Below are 25,955 nucleotides of genomic sequence, written 5' to 3' on the forward strand. Positions count from 1 at the left end.
TGTTGGGAAATGTCCTTTGTAAATAATATTGTATTTTTCCCCTGTAAATTTCAAAGTTATATTGCCATATAATCAGAAATTCAATATTTTCAGTTTGTCTCCTAACCTAATTGTTAGTCCAAAGGAATGTGTGTTATCGAAAGAAAGGTGAAATACAAACACATGAAGGGACAGATGCAGTGTAACTTTCCCCTTTTGTATGTGTCCAACCCAGAGGAGAGTGGCTGCCTGCAATCAGAAGAGACAAGCTGTTTAATGCCTTTTGTCCCACTCCCCAGCACCTGCTCATTCAAATCAATATTCAGGGAGAGACACGGGCCATTTGGATTAGGGCGAGTACGGTTGGCACACTTTGTGTGCAAGTTGCTGATCCACTGAGCCACTCACAATGCATACATGTGCACATTTCTGTTCCTATATAATTACCGCAGAGCACATGAGTTCCCACACAAACACAGAAGAAGAATGTCCCAGGTGAATGAATGTAATTACATTACTGCTTGATGATTTAATTTCTATATCATGGCAGAAATTCACACAAGCAAGAGAAGAAACTCTTGAGAGTAATATTGTGCATGAATTTTGTGCATCATTGGTTTGGGTTAGAAACACCAGTGAATATCAGTAAGTTATAGAAACTTACTACAAAACGCCTACAGGGCCCAACACTACAAACTGGACATAATGTAAAGATTCAGGTTCTGACAGCATATGTATGAGTGAGCTTGTCCAAATCGGCATCAATAACAGGCAGAGTATTTCTACTTTCTAAGGCTTAGATTTGAAAGAAACTCTCTCTCTAAACCCTGAAGACTAGTCATGAATTGTGTCACACGGCAAATAAATCGTCTACTTATAATGACCACATTGATGGCTTGTAGCAATTGACTTTTGTGTGACCTGAGGTAAATATCGATGTATGAAATCTTAAGATCAGTTGCTAGTAAGAAAATACTTTTTACTCTTCCTGATTAGTTTTGTTAGCTAAGTAATTCTTTTGTGTATTTAAAGTTGTTATAAATTGGAGTAATGTAGATAGTCTAACACAGGGGTGTCAAACTCCGGTCCTTGAGGGCCGGTATCCTGCAGATTTTCATTGTTTCCCTGATCTAACACACCTGACTGAAATTATTGGGTTATTGTGAAGAAGTTAACAAGAAGCTGTTGGATCCATTTGATTTTATTCAGGTGTGTTGGAGCAAGGAAATAACTAAAACCTGCAGGATACAGGCATTATTCAGAGTAAAATTCCCCTTCATTGATGCCATTTTGCTGGTTGCCTTGGTTACATGTAAATGTAACACAATATGATGAAATTTTCTGGCGTTAGGTTACATCATTGGTTTGGGTTAGAACCTAAAACAACAATGTGACCATCACCCTCATGGAAACCATTTTTAATCATCACATGCAGTTGCTCTTGTGACCAGGTCACACATTCTTTGCAAACAGTCTTTGCTCACGTTTGCCTGCAGCCAGTTACTTGTGTGGCACTCATTATTACTCTTTTTGGGCTGTTTGTGTCCAAGACATAAGATTTCCCTTGGTCAGTTAAAACTCAGGTAAAGACCAATCAAACCAGACACTTTTGAGGAAAGTGGCTCAGTAACAAATTTGGTTAGGTTCAAGTATTCAAAACTATATTATCAGGTATAATAGATTTTGACATTTACAGTATGGTGGTGTGGGTAACATGACCATCCCATAGTGAGAAGATTTCCAGGTCTGCCAAATGATGGCTAGAAAAGACTCCACCACCACCAGCCCACTGCAACCCTAAACAGCATGGCATTGAAGGCTATATTTGGACACTCAGTAATTTAAAACTAATATGAAGCTGGTTTCAAATGGTTACTTTTGATCTTGAAGTTTGGAAAATTTACAGACCTTTAGACCAATTTCTTTTTTCAATCTCAGAGTCAAGAATTTAAAAATGAACACACACACAAGTTCACACACAAACACATACAAATATGGCATACATGTATGTGTTCATTACATTACTAGTACTAGGTTGGGTCCCTTTATATAATTTCAACAAGGTGTTGGAAACATTCCTCAGATGTTTTGCACCATAGTGACATGACAGCATCACACAGTTGCTGCAGGTTTGTCTGCTGCATCCTTGATGAGAATCTCCCGTTCCACCACATCCCAAAGCTGCTCTGCTGCTGGATTGAGATCTGGTGACTGTGGAGGCCGTTGGAGTCCAGTGAACTCATTGTCATGTTCTAGAAAGCAGTTGGAGATGATTTGAGCTTTGTGACATGGTGCATTATTCTCCTGGAAGTAGCCATCAGATGATGCTACACTGTGGTCATAAAGGGATGGACATGGTCTGCAACAATACAATAGTGTTTAAACAATGCTAAGTTAGCAGTTAGTACTAAGAAACTCAAAGTCAAGATAAATCCAGGTTTTCATGTTTTTTCTACTAAATTCTGAGCCTGCCATCTAAATGTGGAGCTGAAATGGAGACTCATCAGACCAGCAACGTTTCTTCATTTTCTATTGTCAAGTGTTGGTGAATCTGTGTGAATTGTAGCCTCAGTTTCCTGGTCTTAGCTGACAGGAGGCACTTGGTGTGGTCTTTTGCTGTAGTCCATCTACTTCAAGATTGGATGTGTTGTGTGTTCAGAGATGTTGTTCTGCAAACCTTGGACCATTTCCTGTTGCCTCTAAGACATGTCTGCACATTCTTCTCTACCTCTGACATTAACAAGGCATTTTTCATCCAGACACCTGCCACTCACTGCATATTTTCTCTTTTTCACACCATTCTCTGTAAACCCTAGAGATGGTAGTGTGTGAAAATTCCAGTAGATCAATAGTTTCTGAAATACTAAGACCAACAACCATGCCACGTTCAAAGTTACTTAAATCCCCTTTATTCCTCATTCTGATGCTCTCTTTGAACTTCAGTAAGTCATCTGGACCATCTCTACATGACTAAATGCACTGAGTTGCTGCCATGTTGTTAGCTGATTAGCTGTTTGCTTTAACTAACAATTGAACAGGTGTACCTAATAAAGAGGCCGGTCAGTGAATACTGCCCATATAGATTTCCTGTTGATACCTGTTCCGAAAATCAAGTTTTAACCCTAAAAACTACTTTGCACCCACATATACATTAAGTCCCTATAAGTTTGTGTGCAGTAGGATTCATACAAGTTCATACAGCATATGCAAACACACACACACACACACACACACACACACACACACACACACACACACACACACACACACACACACACACTACATGAGTATGCTTCCAAAGTCCTTGTATCATGTTGTGATGTTGTATCTTGATAATCACTTTACACACTGACACAATTATATACTACACACTTCTGTGCACTCTAACCTTTCAACTTTTTTCATGGCTAACACATCAGCAGATGATTCTCATAACACTGGCAGCTCCTGGATTTACTAAATAAATGGATGATTTATTAATGCTTCAAAGTAATTATGAGGTAAAAATCAATCATCAGTTATCCGATACAAGGCTGAGTGTTATTCCAGAATGCTCTCTCAGGAAACGGTGTACATTTCAGTAAGTCACAAATGTAATTAGCCTTTAGCCTGGGGCTAGCCTGCTATTAGGACAACCTCATTCTCAACAAGCCTGCATGGGTGCACTCATACCGGTCCAGGTATCACACTAATGCACAGATAAATAAGGCCAAGACAGAAGATTAGATATTGTAGAAATGACTGTTTAGTTTCTGTGCAAATTCAGTTACTTCAGCCATTCCTAAATTTCAAAATAAACCTAAAGAAAATTAACTGTGCCAGCCCCCTACATTTTAGAAAACCAACCAGATTTAATTTACGTGTTGCTGGTTAGTTCCACGTCTGCAGATCAAAATTAGTTCTTTTGAATGTTTTGGAGGTGACAGCAATCAAAAAAATCTTAGAGAATTGAAAATCACATATAAAACAAACATCTTTTTGTTCTTGGCAAGAAAGAAATTGTAATCCTCTTTATGTTTCAAGCTGTGAGGTAACAATCATCAGAATAAATTAACTAACAGAAGTGAGTTTAGCCTTGTATTTATTGGACATGTGCACATGCAATTAATTTGGCTCACTAAAAATAAACAAAAGGAAAAATAAAATACCGACAAATCAAAGTACCAGATCTATTGGCACTGTGTGTAGAAAAAGAAACATAATGGAGAGCAACGTTTTTTGTTGGCCAACAACCAAAGCAAATCTGCGCTCTCCCAGTAAGTTGTACCACCAAATGTTCAGTTGGTTACTGCAAGGATAAGAACCAGGGCCAGGACAATGTTGGCCACACCACAAATTTACTCCTAAAGGATAGATCAAACACTCTGCATACAGTAACTCAGATACAAACTTGTAATTTCCCCATTTTTTCATATGAAATGCGTTTCCGCGATAATTTGATTTTTGTTTTTATATCCTGACCCCCTTATTGCTACTTTGCAGGAATGAAACAAAGTGTGCAAAGCTATTTCAGGAGGATGAATAGTTTGATATCGCCTCAGCAAGGATGATTCAGAGCGTGTGACCAATCTGTTGTTGGTCAGCCATGAATTGGTCGAAAACACATTCTGCTGTCAGGCCAAGAGCCAGCACTACAGCAACCATCAGTGTCATTACCAACCCAGTCTATAACTGTTCAGATGGAGTTGTGAACATGTTTCTTTAAAACTTAATGTATGTTTTATGTCTTGTAGCTTGCATTTAACCCAGCGAAAGTCTGTTAGAAACCCCTGCTGGAATACACACTATGGAAGGCAGGAATGGCAGACAGAACAATTACACAGTCAAGATTTAGCCTGGTGAGCCAGGTGCTGGTGGCAAAAGGAGATTGCCACCTGGAGGTAAAGGGCTCTGCATGGAAGTAGCCTGAGTGAGCACAACACCTAATGAGGAGCCATCTTTAGTCTCATGAAAGTCTAGCTAGAACCCAACAGGACAGGAGCTAAAACACAGCGAGAACCAAAAAAAATGGCAGCTGTTTATATTCGGTCCTCATGGATGCTTGAGCTTGAGCAGGTACTGTGTTGCACCTCCCAGAATAAGTGTGAGTAGTGGAGTGGAGAAAGCATCAGGAACTGCAGGCAGAAAGAAATGAAGGCTGCTGGATGAAGAGAAGTGGGTCAAATAAAAATATCCAGGATTCAACTTCATGGCTGGACTGTAAAGTAAAAGAAAATGAAAGGGATGATTTCAGTCTGGTTGTTTCTTTTTAAGCCACCATTGTTTGGTACACACACTTTTCTTTGAAAGTCTGATCTAAAAGCACTCACCAAGTCATGCGATTTCGCTACTATTTGTTCTGTGCACTTTGTATTGAACCTAGAAAAGTCATGGAAGGAAACTCTTTGTATTTGTGTTGATGGACATAAACTGAGAATCAACAGCTACTTAGAACAGAATCACAGTGCAATCATGAGTGCATTTTCTCCAACTAAAGTAAATGTTGCTGTGGCACGTTTGGTATGAATGGGTCTTCTTTGGCTGATTTCTTTTGCTTATTAATATCCCTCATTTTGTATTTGGCATTCTAACCACATTTCTTCTGAAAAGATTTTTTTTCTGTTTTGTCTATAAATACCATCAGATCAACTTCTTGTATTTAAATTTTAAAACATTAATGACTAATTCAGTCTTTCATCAAAATTCAGAGTAACTGCAGGGGGTGGTACTTAGACTTGGCATAGAGTGGGTCATAAAACCTTTAAAAAAATGTGAGATTTATGGGAAGTAATGAATTATATATCAGAACAACGGTCGTCATCTCATGTAATAAGTAAAGAAAATTTGAGATAATTGTCAGTGGTAGCTTTTACATGAGCTCTCATTCATTCTTGATTATCCAGGACACCATGACCTTTACCACCAATAAATACTTACAGACAGCCTCAAAGGCATCAAGACCATCACAAAGTACAAGCAAAGAGACCAGCAGGCCAGCCATGACCCCACTCTGCCTGACTACTTGAACGGCTTCTTTGCACATTTTGACATACTAAGCATCAACACTCCAAGCAGAAGAAGTACTGTTCACCCTCCACAGCCAGAGGCGCAGCATCAACCTCTTACCCGGCAGCTGCACCCAGTGACCTCCACCCTGAGGAAAAATCAACAAGGCTGTGGGTCCAGATAGTGTCAAGTCAGACACTAAAATTGTGTGCAGACCAACTGGCAGAGGTTTTTCTGGACATCTTCAAACTGTTCCTGCAGCTTTCCAAGGTTCCTGGCTGCCTGAAGTTCTCCATGATTGTGCCTGTGCCCCAAAAACAACCATTTCTTGCTTCAATGATTACCACCCCATCGCTCTCACCCCAGTCATCATGAAGCGTTTTGAATGGACTCTCCTAAAGCACATCAAGGATGTTTTCCCTGCCGGCCTGGACAGCCTGCACTTCGCCTACAGGGAGAACCGTTATACAGAGGATACTGTCTTTAAAGCAATTAACATGGCCTTGACTCACCTGCAGCATCTCAACTCCCATGTTAGGATGCTTTTTGTTGACTTCGGCTCAGCCTTTAACACTGTTCTCCTGGACGTGATTTTATTTGAGAGTGTCTCATGACAATGACGTATGAGCGGTGCAACGTCAGTGGTAATAGATACTTGTGTAGATCAACAAGAGATCACGTGGAGTGTGGGAGAGAGCAGCACCATGCAGCATTTAACACTAGAAGTCCCAGAGAGGGGTCAATGGACCTTTCTACCTTTACAACCCAGAGATGGGTCGATTGACCAGTAGGATTTTAGCTAAAATCCTGTCTTAAGCTGCGAACAGCTTCTTTTGTTTGTAGACGAGTCAATTACTGGCACACACCAGGAGGGCGCATACTTAGGGGAGACACTGTAGACTCTTGAAACCGGACTGTCAACTTTTGCCCAAAGCTTGGCTTGAGACACTGCTTGGTCCCCTGAGTATGAGATTGGAGTAGACCTCAAACAGATTCAGAAAGGTTTTCCTGCATTCTAGTATATTTCAAATAATTAAAAATATATTTGATATGATATATGATATATACCTCCTCGACACATTTGTGTGCTTTTAGAAGAAAAAAAAAAGATAATCATTGTGGGCCTTCAATAAAAAAGCAAACAATTTAGAATGATATGACAAAATGATGAATTCATATTTTTTTTAAAAATCACTTTAAAAGGTCCAGCTCTCCTCTTTTCATACAAATGAAAAAATACAAATTTTTCAGAATTTTTGACCAATTTTTCAAACTTTCTAACCCAATGTTCATGTACCTTATGTCCAAAAAGCCCAAGCAATGAACAATTTTGAATATTTAAAATGAACATTTTTTGATTGTGGTGGTACAGGCAGGGTCTGTGAGTAAAATGTCCAGAAGCATTAGTGTCTAAGTCAAGAGGGCATAAATGTCAACATGACAAAGATATAAAAGAACAACTGTGAATTTTTTCCAATGCTTTTTATTTTTGTCATAAAAAAAACAACAAAACAGTTAAAATAATGCAAGTAATGAAACAATTTCACAAATATTTACACAAGGCTACAGTGGCATGCCCTTGTGTGAATGGCTTTTCTGCTCTTTCAGCAGTCCGTCTGTGCTAAGTCCAAACATGCTTGGCACTTCCATGGTATCTCCATCCTGCATTTGCCACATGTGTATTTGTAGCAGTCAACACATCTTACAGTTGCGCAATTGTTCTTGCATCGATGGTTGACCTGACATTTTGCCCTTTTCCCAGGGCTAGGTGTGGGAGGTTGCTGCTGAAGCAGTTGCTCCTTATGTGCCTTCTTCTGACTCACATGAGAGTTGGCCAACTCTTTCGCGAGCTCAACCAGGAAGTCCACTCTTCTCTCCTGCACTCCGGTGCATTCCTTATGAAGAACATGAGCGTTCAGTGCCGCCATGTCGATCATGTTGTAGAACACGGCGACTGGCCATCTCCGTGTTCCTGCACGCACGCTGTACTCCCGCACCATCTGGTCCATCACATCCACACCACACTTTGTGGTGTTGTATTGTGTGACAGTGTTTGGCTTCCTTTTGGTGGTATTCTCAGTCTCAACCACATTGTGCATGCTGCTGAGAAGATAGACAGTCTTTTTCCGTTTCGGCGCATATACTGTGAGTGTTGCACCAGTGGTGGAAAACACTCGAGTGGTGAATTTAGTGTGGTCCTTCTGTCTAGTTGACTGAGGAATTTCCCGGCGAATCTTGTTGACTGTGCCAAGGATGGTGGTTTTCCGGCTAAGCAGTCGTTGCGCAAGGGACAGCGATGTAAAAAAATTGTCTGTTGTTACAGTTCTGCCCTTATCCATGAACGGCTCCATCAGCCTCATCACTACACTCTCAGAGAGTCTCTCTCCACTGGGACGACTGGGGTCCTTGCCAAGATATGGCAGGATATTGCAAATGTACTTTGATTTCAAGTCACAAGCCAGCCAAAACTTAATGCCAAATTTGTCCGGTTTTATGCCAAATTTGTCCGGTTTTGTTGCAATGTACTGCAGAAAACTGCAGCGAGTCTTTGTCGGGAAAAGCTGTTCATCAATAGTGATGTGTCGACCAGGGTTATAAGATCTGATGCAGTTATTGACAAAAGATTCCCACAGATTAGAAATTGCAGCAAACTTATTTGTCTCCACTCGCTCACTGCGTGTGAACATGTTATCAAAGCGTAGGTGTTGCATGATGTTTTGGAAGCGGTTTCGGGCCATAGTAGCAATGATTCGTGGGTTTCCCAGCTCTGCTGACCAATTGTCACGTAGTGATGGAACTTTCTTCACCCCCCGCAAGATAATAATTGCAATAAATGCCATTAGTTCTGGGAGGTTCATGAACCATTCTGCCTGCTCCTTTTGCCGTGCATGCTGAATGGTCCATTCTTGAATGCTACGAAGCATTTCAAGTGTTATAAAACAGAAGAAGCTTTGAAGACGAGTCCGGATACTTCTTCTGGCCTTAGCAGTTGGCTCTCCATCTGTGCCGTATGGTTCTATTGGGGTGAAATTGAGACATGTCCCCAGCTGTTCTTCATGCCACACTGTGCCATCTTTAGCCATCTCTGTCCTCTCACTTCCCAACCGAGCCCTCTTTTCTGGCAGTGGAGCAGTCTCATCATCTGCAAGGTAAACAATTTCACAATTTCAGAGGACGAAAATAGGATGTTTTGGAAATAAGATTAAAAAAATCCTTTATTTGTACAAAAATGGAGAAATTCCAGTGTTGCAACTCACAGTACAGGACAAAGCAGAAAGAAAGAAATTTGTCATACCAAAAAGTTCAATAATAGTTTCAAATCTTACCTGAAGACTGCTCAGAGTCAGAGTCCGAATCCAGCTGAATTTGTATCTCTTCTCCATCTGAGTCACAAGGGTTTGTATCGTTGAGGATCAGGTCCAATGCCTGCTGAGTTGTAAGCCGCCTCTGCATTTTGCTTCCTTCTATTTGTTGGAGGTGAAGCTAGCTACTATTTATCCCCCTCAGCCCACCATCCCCCACTGCCACAGAATTTACCAGACGTTTCAAGGTAACAAGGAGGGGCTGGATGCAATGGGTGCATTCCTCAGGTAATGGCTGCATTTACAAATGAAGAGATGCTAATTTTTGCCAGCAGAGTCGTCAGTTTGGACTAAAGGTCTTTCGACCCTTCTCTGGGACTTTAGGGAGATATCAAAATTCCTGGGACTTCTAGTGTTAATACTTGAAAGTACCCACATTACTTTGAGTTTGACTCAGTAAAAAGTGACAAAAACATTAGCGTCTACTGTACACTGTGTGGAAAGAAAGCTTTTATCTATGACGAAAAATTCCACCTCAAATTTAGCAATCACCTAGCAAGCCAGTACAGGAATGTGAAACTCATTAAGAAATCCACCCAAGAACGCTTTGGCTATCACGTCCAATTCCAACAGGCAGACCTCCAACACCCCATCTCCTGCTCAACAGGTGAAAATGGACTCAAGAGCGCCAGGACATAGTGCTGCTGAACTGAAGAAGCTCGTTGCTGGCTATGTTGTCAAGGACATGTTGCCATTTCCACTGTAGACTCAGAATCATTCCAACACATTGTAGAAAAAATGCCGACCAAAAGCTGTGTCAAGCTGCTGCAGAGAAAAACATTTGCAGGATACCTTGAGAGAAAATACTGCATAATGGAGGCTAATTTGATGGCTACACTCTGAGAAGTATACTTTGTTTCCATCACTGCTGACATCTGGATTGTGAATAATAAAGGTTTTATGCTGGAATATGCAGAAATATAAGTTAACACAAGAAAGACTTGCTGTATTTTAATGTTGGCATCTTAACAGCTGATTCCACATTGCCTCGGTTTTGACCCAAGCAAAGGTGCGTACGGGAGGAGGATGGTAAGTAACAAACAAACGCCACATACACAGTAAGCCTAGCCAAATACTGAAGTGTGCACCCTTACTACATCAATAGGTAAGATAGGATTTCCTGTCAGACTTTTACATGAGTGAGCATGTCCCCACAAGACTAGTTAGGTGCATATGTGTATGTGTGTGTACGGACTCGGTGTCAGTAGGGATTGCTGTCAGTGGCGAGAAGGCTTCGTCAACATGGCTGTGAAGTTTGCAGATAATACCATTGTGGTTGGTCTCCAACAATGATGACAGATACAGATAAGAGGTCCAGAGTCTCACAAAATGGTGTTCCAAGAACAATCTGGTTCTTAACATCAGCAAGACAAGTGAGGTCCTAGTAGATTACAGGAGGTCCAGGAAGGCTGAGAACGCTCCTCTCTGCATACATACACGGAGCATGTGGACAGCATCAAGTTCCTTGGCATCAACATTTCCTCTGACCTCTCCTGGACTGTGAATGCTTCAAACCTGGTAAAGAAGCCCAACAGTGGCTCTACTTTCTCAGGAAGTTGAAGCGGACTCTTTTCAGCTGCTCGTGAACTTTTACAGAGCTACCATTGAGAAGCAGCTGACCACACCCATCCGGGCAATGCACTGTTTGTACCGCTTCCATCAGGAAAGCGGTACAGGACATTAAAACAGCCCCCCTGTAGTCCAACAATTATACACCCCACAGTACTTGCACAATTGCACCCAACCCTCTACAGCCACACACTGAAGATTCACAACTTCTCAGACACACATACAGACAGACCTCCGTCCTTGCACTAGGATGCATTTACCCACCCTGTAAATATTACTGTCTGCTGTAAATTCTTTCTCATTTTCTGTAAATATAGAGGTGTTCTTATATCTTTTATATAATTTATATATTTTTTTTTCACTTATTTATGTGTGACTGTTACATTTGGATTTTCTCATTTATGCGTGCTTAAGCCGAGAGACTGATCAAAATTTCTTATGCTTGCATAATGACAATAAAGATCTTAAATCTTGAGTGTACTTTGATGATAAAAGGGAAATAAAATCTTATTGTTTACATCTACTTGCCATGGCTTCACGTACATGACATCTGCCATATTTGCGGCGTCATTTCTACGGTGTTTCTGAATGGACAAACGGCTTCATTTGATAGGATGTAGAGCATCGTTTGTGATAAGTAAAAGCACCTTAAAAGCACCATAGAAGAAGAGAGTACACACGACTGAAGTAGTTACCTGTAGTACAGTCATTGCTGCACCTGAGACTACTAGATGAAACTACACGGACGAAAACACGTTTATGTCTGGAAGAATTTTGGGCACTTAAGGCTACTGTCCACTCACAACTGTGCTTAGCGTTTAAAGTAATTTTTATGCCCATCTTTACCACTAGATGTCAGTAATTCTTGTACACTGTACCTTTAAGACTACGGGGCACTGAGACCAAAGCAAATGGACATGAATCCAATCAGCTCTTTAAATCTTATTGTCTAAACTTGAGGTGGGAGCTTCAGGGTGTGTAATCAGATTGCAGAGGTGCCCTATGCATGCCCCTTACCCAGCTCACCCCTTTAATCCGCCGTTGGACAGGACACCTAGAATGATCTTTCAAAGCATGTCTATTTTGCTCTTCGCTGGGTTGAATAGTAAACCTCTTTCTCAGCCATAATGTATGCTTTTGTGTGTGGCATCATCCCAGCAATGTCTGTGGTACAAGCCAGCAGGGCCAGACGCTGTCACAGTGGTCCAAATCCTTTGAGTCAGGCTGGAGACTCTTCAAAGCTTTGTTTTGGCTTTTTGACTCATCCTTAAAGCCTAGCTGAATATCTAAGCACTAAACTGCCTAGCTGTTTTGTTTACATCCCCTGCCATAAAATAAAACCTTGATAATTGAGCCCACTCCTAAAGTCAGCCATTCCCATTTATAAATCACAATGTGGTGCTGGGAAGGCTCTGTACGTACAGAGGTAAAACAACTTCCAGTGTATGTATGGATATAGGATGTAAATAATGAAGATTTAAACTTTAAATTAAGGGCAGTGTAAGTTGTATAATCCAAATGGTAGTTTATTCAAGGCGAACTGTTCAAACTCTCTGATACAGCTGGAAGGAGGGACTAATATTGCTGAAATAAATTTTGATTCAGGTCTTGGCTCAGTAAGGAAAGTGGTGATAATTGTGTTAAGAACTAAAGGTTATGTAAATAATACATATTTGAGACATTTGTGTGATGATGAAATTATTCACATTCACCCATTCATTATATTCTCTTCTCTTTCTTAATTTTGGTGTGGTGTAACAAAGTTGTTTTCCAGTCTGAGCTTCCATAATATTGTATATGCAACTCATTAGCCACTTTATTGGGGACACTTGATCAGTTTTGTTTACACAACAATCTAATCAGCCATTGACACGGCAGCTAATCAGTACATGGTTAAGACAGTTTACTGAAGTTCAAACTGAGAATCAGAATGAGGAAGAAGGGGGATATAAGTGATTTTAAACGTGGCATGGTTATTAGTCTGAGTATTTTTGAAACTGCAGATCTACCAGGATTTTCACACACAACAATCTCAGCCTTACAGAGAATGGTCTGAAGAAGAGAAAATATCCAGTGAGCATCAGTTGTCTGGACCAGAATGTCTTGTTGATGTCAGAGGTCAGAGGAGAATGGGCAGACTGGATGGACATGATAGAAAATCAACAGGAACTCTAATAAGCACTGGTTCCAACCAAGATATGCAGAATAGCATCTCTGAACACACAACACATCCAACTTTAAAGCAGTTTTGATCATACTGTGTTTGGTGTTCCCTGATAATCTCATCACAGAACAACACACACATTACGATGCTGTCCCGCAATCGATCTACAATCTAGACCTCTGAGCCAGAAATCTCGTGTGATCAAACGGGATCTAACAAAAACTATAGAGAACCATGGCTATAACCAGAAAACACAGCACCCAGCATGGAAGAGGATATACATGATAAGGGAATGATGGTGGTCTTGCGACTATTTTACCAGAAAAAATCCAGAATTGAAAAAAATAACAGACTGGAGACAGCGTGAACATGGACTTAATATCCTTCCTTGTACCCCAGCGAGCTCGCTCTCTGATTGGCTACATTCTATTCCACGTCACAATCCACACAGTCACAACTCAGGAGTCATCGGCTTTCCACACACATGAAGATATTTGGTCGTAAATATTGAACATGTTCAATACTTCTGATTGTCCACCACAACCCGTTTCGGAGTCACTTGTCAGGACAAATCTGCCCCTAATACACCTCAGACCACATGATAATTTTATAGGAAAATCTTATAAGACTTAATTACAATTAATTCACTGTCTGTCTGTCGTTGCCGCTGATGGAGCAGATGGACTGAACCATTTAAGGGAAATATAGAGGGGGGGGGGCATTCACAAATGTTTTCCAGAGAAAAGAAACTTAGTGAAATCACTGCATTGTAACTAAAATGTTTGCATGATTGTAAGTTTATCATTGAGTATTAGATAATTTTGTTAGTATTACAAGTGCATTGAGGGGCCTGTCAATCATGGGCCCCTAGAATCCTTCCTCTTTATCTATCTATCTATCTATCTATCTATCTATCTATCTATCTATCTATCTATCTATCTATCTATCTATCTATCTATCTATCTATCTATACATACATATATATATATATATATATATATATATATATATATATATATAATCATCTTTGCGTTATACTATATTATATGCATTATTCTTTGTATTTTTATGTATTATCTTATGTATATTTTATTATTTATTATTTTTCTAAGTATTTTTCTATGTATTTCTAATATTTTTTCGACTCTTGTGTTTTTGTTGTCTGTTCTGTTTTATACTTGAGACCACAATGCTTGTTTATAGTCTGGACCCAGGAAGATGATGTGTTGTGTCAGCTAATGGGGATCCTTTTAAATAAACAAACAGACTCACCAAAACTAGACAATAGAGAATGAAAAAAACATTGTCTGGTCTGATGAGTTTCCATTTTAGCTCCACATTCAGATGGTAGGCTCAGAATTTTGTGGAAACAACATAAAAGCATGGATCCATCCTACCTTGTATCAGCTTGGTGGTATAATGGTGTCAGAGATAATGTCTTGGAACAATTTGGGCCTCATAGTACCAACTGAACATAGCTGAAATGCCACATCCTATTTCAGTATTGCAAGTGACCATGTACATCCCTTTATGACCACAGTGTACCATCTTCTGATGACTACTTTGAGCTGGATAATGCACCATGTCACAAAGCTCAAATCATCTCCAACTGCTTTCTTGAACATGAGTTTACTGTACTCTAATGGCCTCCACAGTCACCAGTTGTCAATCCAATAGAGCAGCTTTGGGATCACCTAATTACCTCATTTGGAAGCACCTAATCATTGTTGATTTATAACTCAAATCAAGTACTGTTACCACCTAAAACCAACGTGGTAGTGACAGATGGTTTTTAGTAAAGTTTGCAGCAGACAGTTACATCTGGGTGCTAAACTTGTGTCCCATGAAATTGCACCATCTTCTGCCATCTCTCCTCCCTCTTGCTTAAGAAGAATTTCTGACCTGTTAACTAAACAACTGAGAAATGTTCATGAGTTGCATTTCCCCTCTTGCAGAGTTTAGTGGCACTAGTTTGGAAGCTGTTCCTGTGGGTCACATTTAGGTGTATGAACTAAAAAACTTGTTTGGTCATTTTGATTGGAGCACTTTGTTGTAAAAACTGCTGGCACAACCGGCCTACGGGTTCTTTTCTTATGATGAAGAAGCAAATGAATGTATAACCGCATGCCAAACAGTCTATGATAATGATTCATGACCACCTGACAGATTTCCAAACCCCCACTTCACCAGGCAAGCCCTCTGAGTCATAGCCCTCCACTGAGCTTTCTTTCTTCTTCAACCAAACGTTAGTCAAATACAACTGAAACTGCACAAAAGAAAAGTTGGAGAGAACAATCATCCTCCCTCTCATTTGTTTTTTTTTTTATTTTGTTTTGCCTATTAAGAAATGGACTGACTCAGAGTTTAGGTAAGTTTAACAACAGAGTTACAAATGTCACCGACTTAACCAAGGTCTAACACTTCCTCTACCACTTTGTTGTTAAAAAATGAACATTCTTCAAATGAAGGACTCACTATTCCTCCCAGAAATTTTGATAAAAGCCATTTTACAAACTCCATTACACTGAAACTTTAGTGCTTCACTCCTATTCCTCTCATTGCAGCCAGTAGATCATACAAGGTTGCCTGGAAAGCAGTAGCTGTACAGTATGTCCAAATGCTTCAGATGACAAAAGCAGACTGCTGGAAGCAAAGAGAGAAGACTTGCTTTGAAATCCAAATTAGGAGTGTACAAAGGCAGCCTTGGGCTGCCTCACCACCACTCTTGTTAGCTTCTCTCTGTCTCACTTTCTCTCGCTGTCCCTCATGTCACAGTTTTTGGCCTCTGCTAAACTTATTTCTTTCACTTATTTTACTTTTTTTTAAAGAAATGTAATGGTCCTACAGGACTTAGGCATATATTGACAACTCTTTTTTTTTTTTTTTTTTTACTTTTCCTCCTGATTAACAACCTTGTTTTCACATTACAGCTCAGTAGCTATCTGCCGATAAGGAGAAATAAGGTGCAGCCACATTGCTGGAAGATTCCTGTGGATGCTTTTGTCGAAATTGTCTTGGGCAAAATAATTTTGTCCAGGCCAAAGGAAAAAAATTTTTAAATGAGCTATTAATAGTCTGTCAAGAATTGTAGCAAGCAGGAGAAAAGTGCCTTTTGTCTGTCTGTCAGCCTCCAAGTTAACTTCCAGTTATCAAAACATTCCCAACTCCTTACACTCTGCTGTGTAGTCAAGAATCATTTGCCTCAAATATCAATGCAGTGTACCACTTTTACATCGTTTCCCTACAGACAGGGACCTGCTCTACAGCTGGATATTGCTAAATATCCTTCTAATACAGCAAAGCACCAGTCGTGACAGCAGTAAACAGTAGCAGGAAAATGCTAGTCTCAGCTCAGTCCAGTTACAGCCCTATTCAAGCAGAAGTGCAACATAAGAATCCTTACAGAATGAAACATGACTTCAAAGACACAAGTGGCAAATACAAATACAGATAAAGGAATGGGGATGGGTCTAGAAAAAAAGAGTATATTTGTTCCAAACTCTTTTCCAACTCATGAGAGAAATATTTGTCTTTTACAAATACTGTTAATGCTTCCGGCATGTGCTAGCATGAAATCATGCCACTTTACTATTTCAAATTATATGGCTGGAAATGATCATCAGCTTTCCTGCCATCAGTTGCACATGCTGATGCTGATCAGGTGACTTCTGTGACATCCAATTTCCACAAAGCTTTGCTGCACTTAATGAATTTTTATTCATTCTTATTACTCAGATGACCTCTTTCTGTGTGTTGCTATAAATGACAAATTGCTGGTTGCTGCAGCAAATGCATGTCATAAACCCCTTTAACTGAGAAAAACCCATGTAATGACCTGAAAGTGACAAGTAATAAAAGGTTTATTTGTTGACAGCCAACTTCAGCTTTTGTTCTATGATATCATGAGGTCAAGTCTCTTTATAGCCATAGCAAGCCTTAACAACAACCCCTTTGTTTCCTCTAAAGGGCTTATCCATGCGCATGGCTTCCAATTTCCTTTATTCAAAGGGTGAGTGTTCTCAACCTGATGGCTTGACCTCTTAAACTCCTGCAGATGCTGGGCACTATCTAGAGCTTCTATGGCTGAAAGCATCTCGATTACTGGCCACATTCTGCCCCGCGTGTCAGCAGTAGCTTCAGTCCCAAAATAAATTAATAATATTGAGGTCCTTTGGACTGCTAGGAGGTAGAGACCTAGGAGCAGCATCCCAGTTGTTTCAAAGACAAGCAATTATCTCGGGGCAGACTGAACGAATAGCTTCCTGGAGACTTTTTAAATGCTCCTGGCCAATTATAAAGGCTGTGTGTCCTCACTGATACTGCCTGTCTGTGGGGTAGCCATCACCAACTGGTGGGGCTAGGCCTGGAGCACAGTGTGTCTTATATAGCTTCCCTCTTTGCTTTTTCTTTTCTTGCTATTTCTCTTAGCCCTGTATTCTTCTCGTTTGTCTACTCCACCAGTCAGACTTTCTAATGGTTACTGAGGGGCGCTCCCCTCCCTCTACGCATCACACCCCACGTGATCACAACCAGCTGCTGGTGAGAGAGGGAGAGAGAAAGTCGCTGCGACTCTGAACGCATCAGACATACAAAGTAAACGGGAGGACCGCTGCTCGTCTCACCCGTGGATTCTATTACACAACAATCGTCGCCTTCAAAATCCTGCCCGTGGGATACTCTGGCTTCATCCTGTCAGTTTGACAGTTATATTGCCTTTTTTTCTTTCTTTCCCTTTTTTTTACAATCCCCTTTTCTTTTCTTCTCCATCCTTTCTTCCCTTCTCCTCACCCCTGAGCATCCTCTCCTGCTCGCAAGTCCTCCCGCTTGCCTCGCTAACTTTTTTCCACCCCACTCCATCCCACACAATCTCCATCGCTCGCCAAAACAACAACAAAATAAACCCGTCGACAGTCTTTCCCTCCCACATTCCATCCCCGAGTCCTTTTTTTTTTTTTTTTTTTTTTTTTTAGCTGCCTCCCCTCTTTGGATCGGGTGGAACGCCGTTTGGTCAGTCTGCACGGGGGCACAGCTACATGGGGCGCACGGTCTCGATCGGAAAATGGTCCGCTGTCGGGCTTTAGGCGCCCCGCTGAACCTGTCGGGATTGGAGTTGTCGGTGCGCGCCTGCATCCCTTGCCCACCTCCTTGCCTGTGCGGTCGGGGCCACTGAGAGATAGACGATGGGTCCGTCCGTGGCAGCGCAGGCACCACTAGAGGAGCGCCGACGGCCACGCCGGTGGAGCGGGACGGCCGGAGGCTGGCTCAGGATCATCCTCGTCTCGTTTCTTGCTACTTTACCTGTGGAGCAGCTGCGCGCCTTCCCTTCCTCCCTCAGCGACTGCCAGACGCCAACCGGCTGGAACTGCTCCGGTGAGAGTCTTTTCATTCAGGGGCAGAGTTGCAACCTCGCTCTATTTTTCTGAAATATAGATTTTTACCAAGATGCAAACTCATTACCCAAGTCCTCCAAGAATCAAAGTTTAGAAGAGCACAGATGACACAGCTCATGTGTGTTAATGCATCCTGTAGCCGGGTTGGGGTTCTGGTTCTGGTGCCGTGGAGCGTTCAGGCTGCAAAACCCCGCGATGAGGCTGCACTTTTTCTTTCTTTTCTTTTTTCCCCCTAGGCTTGTTCGATGTAAATTTAGGCTTTTTTGTTGTTTCACCCGTGACAGCAAAGCATCCAGCGCAGAGCGTGTTACCTGGAAAGGAGGTAGGAGAGGTGGGAGGTAGATAAGGTGGTCGATGATTTCGATCCGCCAGATAAGTGGAACCAGAAACATTCAGAATAATTTTTATTGAGAAATGAGAGAAGGAAATGTTTTAGGATGGATAATCACCACAGAAACACGTTCAATTTAAAGGAACGATAATAATAATAATAATAATAATAATAATGTTTATGTGGTGTCTATTTTTTGGATATTTCATCTCAACGCAGCTCAGAGTTCAACTTTGACAGCTGAAATTTATCCTACTTTAAGTAAAAGCACTTGTTCAAGGTTACTGAGCTGGAAACTTATTTAATTATTTTTTTTCCCGATGTCCAAAACATAAAAAAGAGAAAAGCGGACCGAACCGCGTCCCTGTTTCTAAATCAGCTGCCATATATTTCCCTTCGACTGTCGCCTGTCCAAGTCTGAACCCTTAAAATAGCTCCAAGTAGATCACACACACACACACACACACACACACACACACACACACACACACACACACACACACACACACACACGCACACACGTTCACACATTCACTCACGGGTAGAAGCAGTATTGATATTATAGCTCATAACAGCCAGACATCAATATGGAGTCATGATGCCATTTGCAGCCTGAGGAGGAGGCTTCAGGCTTTCATTGTAGTTGGCATTTTTACAGAAAGACAGGAGAGGCACCCCAATTATATGTGACCGACAGTTTAAGTAAGCTTTTGTAGTTAGAGTAAAAATAAAAAATAAAATATAGAATTTATCTTAAACTGTCCATAAAGAAAATTACCAATGAGAAGCCTAATTTGGATGTTAAAGCTTTTAGAAGGATTTGATTATGATAAGCTAATTAAGTTAGGCTTAATTAAAATCGGAATGAAATCTGTAGAAGATTAAATCATTCTAAGCATTTTTTGTACTTTTGAATTTTTTTATTTAAATAAATTATTTTCTTCCTGCAAGAAATGTTCAGTAGATAGCCGTGATGAATGAGCTCATTTGTTTCCACGCATCAGCTACATTTTCCCGTGATTTGGCCCAGTAATTGATCATATGTTTACTCAGACTCTTCCCTCTGATAATCTCCATCCCACATTATGTACCACATTGTGCTTGAAGAATTTTTTTTTGTTTTTTTTTTTTGTTACTTTTTTGTTCTGTTGCCAATGGTGCTGATGATTCACACGTAATGACCGTTAATGGTAAACATCCTGTCCACACACACACACACACACGCACACACTCACACACACACACACACACACACACACCTACTTCCTGACACACTCTCATATGCATTTCAGCGAAGGCTTTTATCCAACACGCCTTGAGGAGGCTTAAGTGCATATGCAGAGGACGTACATACACACACACACACGCACACCCACCCAGACACTCGCACACACACGCACACACACACACGCGCACACACACACACACACACACACACACACACACAGAGGACAGAATCAATTAAAATGAATAGAGCATAACAAGTGGCATGCAGTACTACAGAAAAAAGATAAGAAGCTTTAAATAATTATAACAATAAACACATCCTAATAGCAGTGTGAGTAATTATCCACTCACATCCACATATCATGCACTTTAACGACAACACTGATGGGTGACACTTTTACATCCGGGGAGAATTGCACTGACTGGGAAGTGTGTTGAGTTCAGTGTCACTTTGTTGCTAAGAGAAAGCTAATTATGAGCAGTGTTGGGAAAATGAGCTATCAGTCTCAGTCGCTGCTGCCTTTGAGCCAGTACTGAATGAGATTTTCCTCCAACTAAATAAAACTTTTAGATATTCGTTCAGTTGTGTTACATTCTTGGATGACTTGGAAGTGATGAAGACTTTTGCTGAGGTAGAACAAAGGATCCCAAAAATGATTCTGACATTACAAGTGACTTTTCCTTCAGTTGTGAGGGCAGACATGGAATTGGGGATGCGATGGCTTGTGTAGAACTGCCAGGATTAGTAACAACGCTGTAATCTACACAACCAGCAGAAGATTAAAAATACCTGTCTGATATTTTGCAGCTCTTTTCTGTGCTTACAAAGCAGCTCTGAGCTCTCAGAACATGGACTAGGGACCTTTTCGATTGTCCTGTGGTGTTTGGCGTTGGTTGTTGGCAGTGAACGCTTCGGGTTGTGGAAGTTGTGGGGTAGGGGTCAGGATGCTCAAGCAGACTGGCACCTGGAGAGTTTGGACAGCAAGTAAACCACTGAACTCTCTCGTGCTTCTTTAGCCATTCTAAGCATTTTTGTGGCATGTTGGGTTGTATACTGCCCAGCTGGAGGAGGAAGATGAAGAGGAGGATTACTCAATAAGATTGTGCTTGACCTGTAAACGTCTTCAGGTTGGTGGTAACTGTCCAACTAGTGTCCACATGAAAGGATTCAGGATTCAGGAATTCAGAAAGTGAATAATTTGATTATATTATCAGTGGTAATATTTTGGCGCACATGTACTATGTATGTTCTAAGACTTGGCAAGGAAGATGTCTTGACATGTACTTAAGACTCAGAAGTAATTGATAAAATGAACTATTGCTTAGTTCTGTTCATCTGCTTCAGGTTATGTTCATAGCATGGCATAAGAGGGTCTGATGAGTAAGAAAAATTTATTTTAATTGATTTGAATCTGTTTCTCCTGCAGCTTTATAAATTATGCAGGTTAATGTTTTCATTTTCAAAAAGGGGTACAATCTTTATTATTATTTCTTTTACAGTAAATGTACCTAAACTGGGGAAAAATATTTTAGTTTAAACACTGGTATTTCCATCTTTTAAAAGTTCAGGGCTTTCCACACAAAGAACATTAAATATGACCATAACTATAAAATACGTTGTAAATATTGCTCCAGATCAAGAGGATTGCGGAGTCTCCACCACAACTATAAAGCTGTACATTACAACTCTACCTTACAACTTTCTTTTTGCTTATTAATATTTAGATATTTATTGCAACAACAGAATCTCTACTGGCTGTTTATTCTGACTCTCACTGAACAGTCTGTGATGTAATCAGCCACCACTTTAAGCGCAGCAATATGAGGTCTTTCAGTCTGTGCTTTATAGCAGAGGAGCACAGAAAGTAATAAAGGTTTAGTTCAAAAGGTTCCTACATTTTTCACGCCCTTTTACTTTACTTTTTTTGCAAAAAAGGTAAAGTTCTGAAAAGAGGTCTAGAAGTTGCTGAACATTGTTGTGGACACAAGCAGGCGATCCTCGCGTGTCTTGGTCTATTGTGTGCGTTAAGCAGGGAGGGTCTGAGGTAATGTGTCTGCTCAATTTGAATAATTTTCATCAAATTTGCTGTTCTTGACCCTTTACAGGAACCTGGCCAAGAATTAAAATTTGTCCCCCTATAATTGTTATCTTGAAGAATTAATATTGAAAATTCTCTATTAGAATTCCATCCATATGCTGATGACACCCAACTATCCTTATCTGTGGCATCAGATGTAGCAAACCAGTTTGTCAGACATCAAACGATATAAACCTTTCATCGGGCACTCGCTAAAATGCTTGCAAATTTAAAATTTGAATTTTAAATTTAAAATTCTAAAAGGTAATAAAGCAGCATGAGGAATACTACTTAGGGAAACGGGCTACATGGTGGTGTGGTGGTTACACAACAAGCAGGTTGCTGGTTTGAGGCTCAGCTGGCCAGTGGCCTTTCCATGTGGAGTTTACAAATTCTCCCTGTGTAGGCATGGGTTCTCTCTGGGTATTCTGGCTTCTTCCCACCATCCAAAAACATGTATGTTAGGTTAACTGCACTCTAAATCCTCTCTAGGAGTGAATGTGAGCGTGAGTGGTTGTTTGCCTCTCTGTGTTGGCCCTGCGATGGACTGGCGACCTGTCCAAGGTGTACCCTGCCTCTTACCTGCTAATTCCTGGCATAGGCTCCAGCTTCCCCATGACCCTGAATTGGACTAAGCAGTATAGAAAGTAGATGTATGGACGTTAGGAAAAATTAATGTAATTTAACCCAGTCATTGCGCATTCACCTTTACTTTGGGCTACAAAGCTGGTGCTTATCCTGCAGATGGCAAACCATTTTTAAACCCACTTATTCTAATGCAGAGTCATGGCAGCTGGAGCCTATCCCAGCAGGTAGTAGGTTAGAAGCAGGGTACACCCTAGACAGGTTGCCAGTCCATCTTGGGGCTGTGGTGAAACATACTGGATGTATTTCCTTCTTTCACTGCAGCATTTTTATGCCGTGTTTTACAACCTGGCGAGCCGTCCTCTACAATGACACCTTGGTCATTTTTTTTCCAATTACCAAAGAAATCCCACATGGATGACTTTATCCATTTGTTTGGAGGAATAACTCTGCCTTTGTCATACTTTCCCAAAAAATACACCACCCACCTCTGCAACTGATGGAACAAAATCATAGCAGCACTCCTGGTAACACGAGAATGTTGTTTAACTTAGTTTTTGTTCGGACTAGTGATGTGTCGGTCACGAACGATTTGTTCAGTATGAACTAATCCTTTATATGACTCGGGAGCAACGGGTCCTCTCAGTGAGCGATTCGTTCATTTTCATGCCGTACCTCCTCTCGCCACATGGCAGGCAGCTGCATAAACTCAGTCAGTAGGTCAGGACAGGAAACAGAAATGATTCGTTCAGGACTCGCTCAGGTCCGTCCTCAGGTCCTCGTTCTTTTGTCACGTGACAGCCAGGCTGCTCAGGCATTTGTGACAGACAGCTCGGGCTGCACGGTCTCGTTCTAGTTCTCGGTCTCGTTCTCGTTCATCATTCAGGCTGTTTGGCGAGCAGTACGTTCGCTCTCGGATTGGTCTCTCTAGTGCTTCTCTCTGTCACGTGACAGGCAACTCGGTCTCTGAACGGGTCTTCCTTCGTTCGTTCACAGCTCAAGCTGTATCAAGCTCAGCAGTACGTTCGCTCTCGGCTCGGTCTCTTGTTCATTTGTCACGTGATAGCTACCGAGTCACTGTTGCGCTGTTAAACAATGGCAGGGAGGATGTAGGACACAAATCACTTTATTGTGGTGTGTATTTGCTTCCCTACGTTTTCACATGGTTTGAATAGCTTGTGGCATTACCAGTAGTTTTGTTACCTTCAGTATTTACTGCTTGAGAATCGCTGACTTTTTTACAACGCCACCTGCTGTAAAAATGAACGACATGACTTGTTCAAGATTCGTTCACTTTACTGTTCGAGAGTAAAAGACCTGGGTTAGTGAAAAGAGTCGAACTTCGCATCACTAGTTCGGACTTGCACTGATCAGCTGATGTGGTTGAGACATAATCCTGTATGGAAAGCAATGGGATTTGAGGGATCTTTACAATTAATGAAGTGCAAAGTTAAATACCACGGTTAATTATTTGTGATTTCAACTAATCAAGACATCAGTAGTAGATAGCAACCAAAACTGTGAGCTGAAAGATGCTAAAAGGCTCCCTAGTTGACAGGATCCATGTCGTTGGTTGACAGCTTGATCCTCATGTTCATTCTCGTGGTGGTTTAACAAAATTATTCCATAACATAACTACAGATAGATTTTCATCCAACTTACTGAATGGTAAATTGGGTATTTGTGCATTTTGCCTGCAGTTTCTCAGCCTTTCTTAGTTTAAACCCAACAGATGCAGCTGCTGACTTTTTACCCATAATTACTTTTCTTGTCTATAATTACTTGTATTAAAAACATTACAAGCAGGAGAATCAGGGTCCCATCCCTTGCAGATGACCAGTCAAACCAATTCAGTTTTTTTTTCTTTGCCACAGATAAGCACATTGCAGTGGTGGCACTGCATGAATGTCTGTTCACAGTTTAATTATCCCTTTATACCTCATGTCCCCAGTGGGAAAATTCCTAACAAGCCTCCACTCCTTCCTCTGTGCATATCCCTGCTGTTGTTAACTCTGAAAGTCCATGTGAGGCTTTGATAGTTCAAGTGACAGGGATAAATGCAGAATGGGCAGTCTCCCATAAATCCCATCAAGTGGAATAATTTACCAGAAGTCAGCAGAGAATTGGCCATCTGCTTCCAAGATTTGACACTGAGCGGTCAAAAACAGTTGTCTTGCATGCAGGTCAACACCCCCGACAATAAACAAGAACAGAAAGTAAATTATGAGACAAGCGGACTGGGTACAGTCTCATACAAAGGGGATCTAAAGTTACTAATTGGGGATTGGCTGTATTATGAGAGATTTAAAAGTTCCTTAACTGAAAATAATATATTGCAACATGTAGGAAATCTCTCTGAAGGATTGGTTTAATTGAAATAACACACTCTTATAATAATTTGATTGTTTGTAGGGTTTTTCTCTGTGGCCTTTTATAACCTGACATGATGCAGGCTGAACTAACTCTCCCTCAAAGACAAACATCTGAGAACCTGTTGCAAAGTTATATATATGTTATTTTGCCCATATATATATATATATATATATATATATATATATATATATATATATATATATATATTTACTTTTATTTTTTTTATTTTTTCTATGTATATAAAATAAAAAAAAAAGCCCCCCCAGCATGAAAAGGGTCAAGAGAGGATGTCTCACCAGTGGTTGTTCAGCCTTCATTATTAATTTAACCTGCTTAATTATTGATCAGCACACTGCCTAAAGCATGGAGGTTGGACTCCTTGATCTTCTTAGCTTAGTGAAATTCCAGGTAGGCAGGAGGAGATGCATTTGGCTGACAAGATCTCTCTTTTAGACAAGAAAGTGCTTCGCTTGCCATCTTAATTGTTAGCATATAAACATTACCTATTCAATATTTGATGTTTGGCAGCTTGTTTTCGTTAATTATTCAGTTCACTGTAATCTCCTCCTGGAGCGGCAGAACAGGAGCAGGAAGTATAAGTTTTCCTGGCCTCTGACATGAGGCTGTGCTCAGCACCCGAACCAACCAGTTTCTCTTAAGATTTAGGAGGGAAGACAGTGTGAGAGCTTTTTGATAAAACGTTGACAGTTCACAGAAAACAAACCGAAATCATCATGCCTCTCATTTTTTATGTTTTAGATTAAAAAAATTTTTTCTTTATTTTAATCGCTTCTACCGGGGACTTTTAGTACTAAAAAGGATGCTGAATTGCATGGATCAAGTTGTGTAAAAGGGGTTTTCAGATATAGCTAATTTAGATGATGTAATGTTCTAACTTTCCATATAGGGGTG

General features: G+C 40.7%; 1 protein-coding gene across 1 annotated transcript in view; it reads left to right on the plus strand.

Moving 5' to 3' along the window:
- The first annotated feature begins 17,280 nt into the window (after window positions 1-17,280).
- tmeff2a (transmembrane protein with EGF-like and two follistatin-like domains 2a) overlaps window positions 17,281-25,955 on the plus strand; it is a 159,416-nt gene continuing 150,741 nt past the window's right edge. The window contains exon 1 of the mRNA XM_042001360.1: window positions 17,281-18,429. Within this exon, the coding sequence (XP_041857294.1) occupies window positions 18,240-18,429 (190 nt within the window). The 5' untranslated portion in view covers window positions 17,281-18,239. The remainder of the gene's footprint in view (window positions 18,430-25,955) is intronic.

This window comes from Melanotaenia boesemani, chromosome 12, assembly GCF_017639745.1.
Source record: "Melanotaenia boesemani isolate fMelBoe1 chromosome 12, fMelBoe1.pri, whole genome shotgun sequence".
NCBI classification, from domain to species: domain Eukaryota; kingdom Metazoa; phylum Chordata; class Actinopteri; order Atheriniformes; family Melanotaeniidae; genus Melanotaenia; species Melanotaenia boesemani.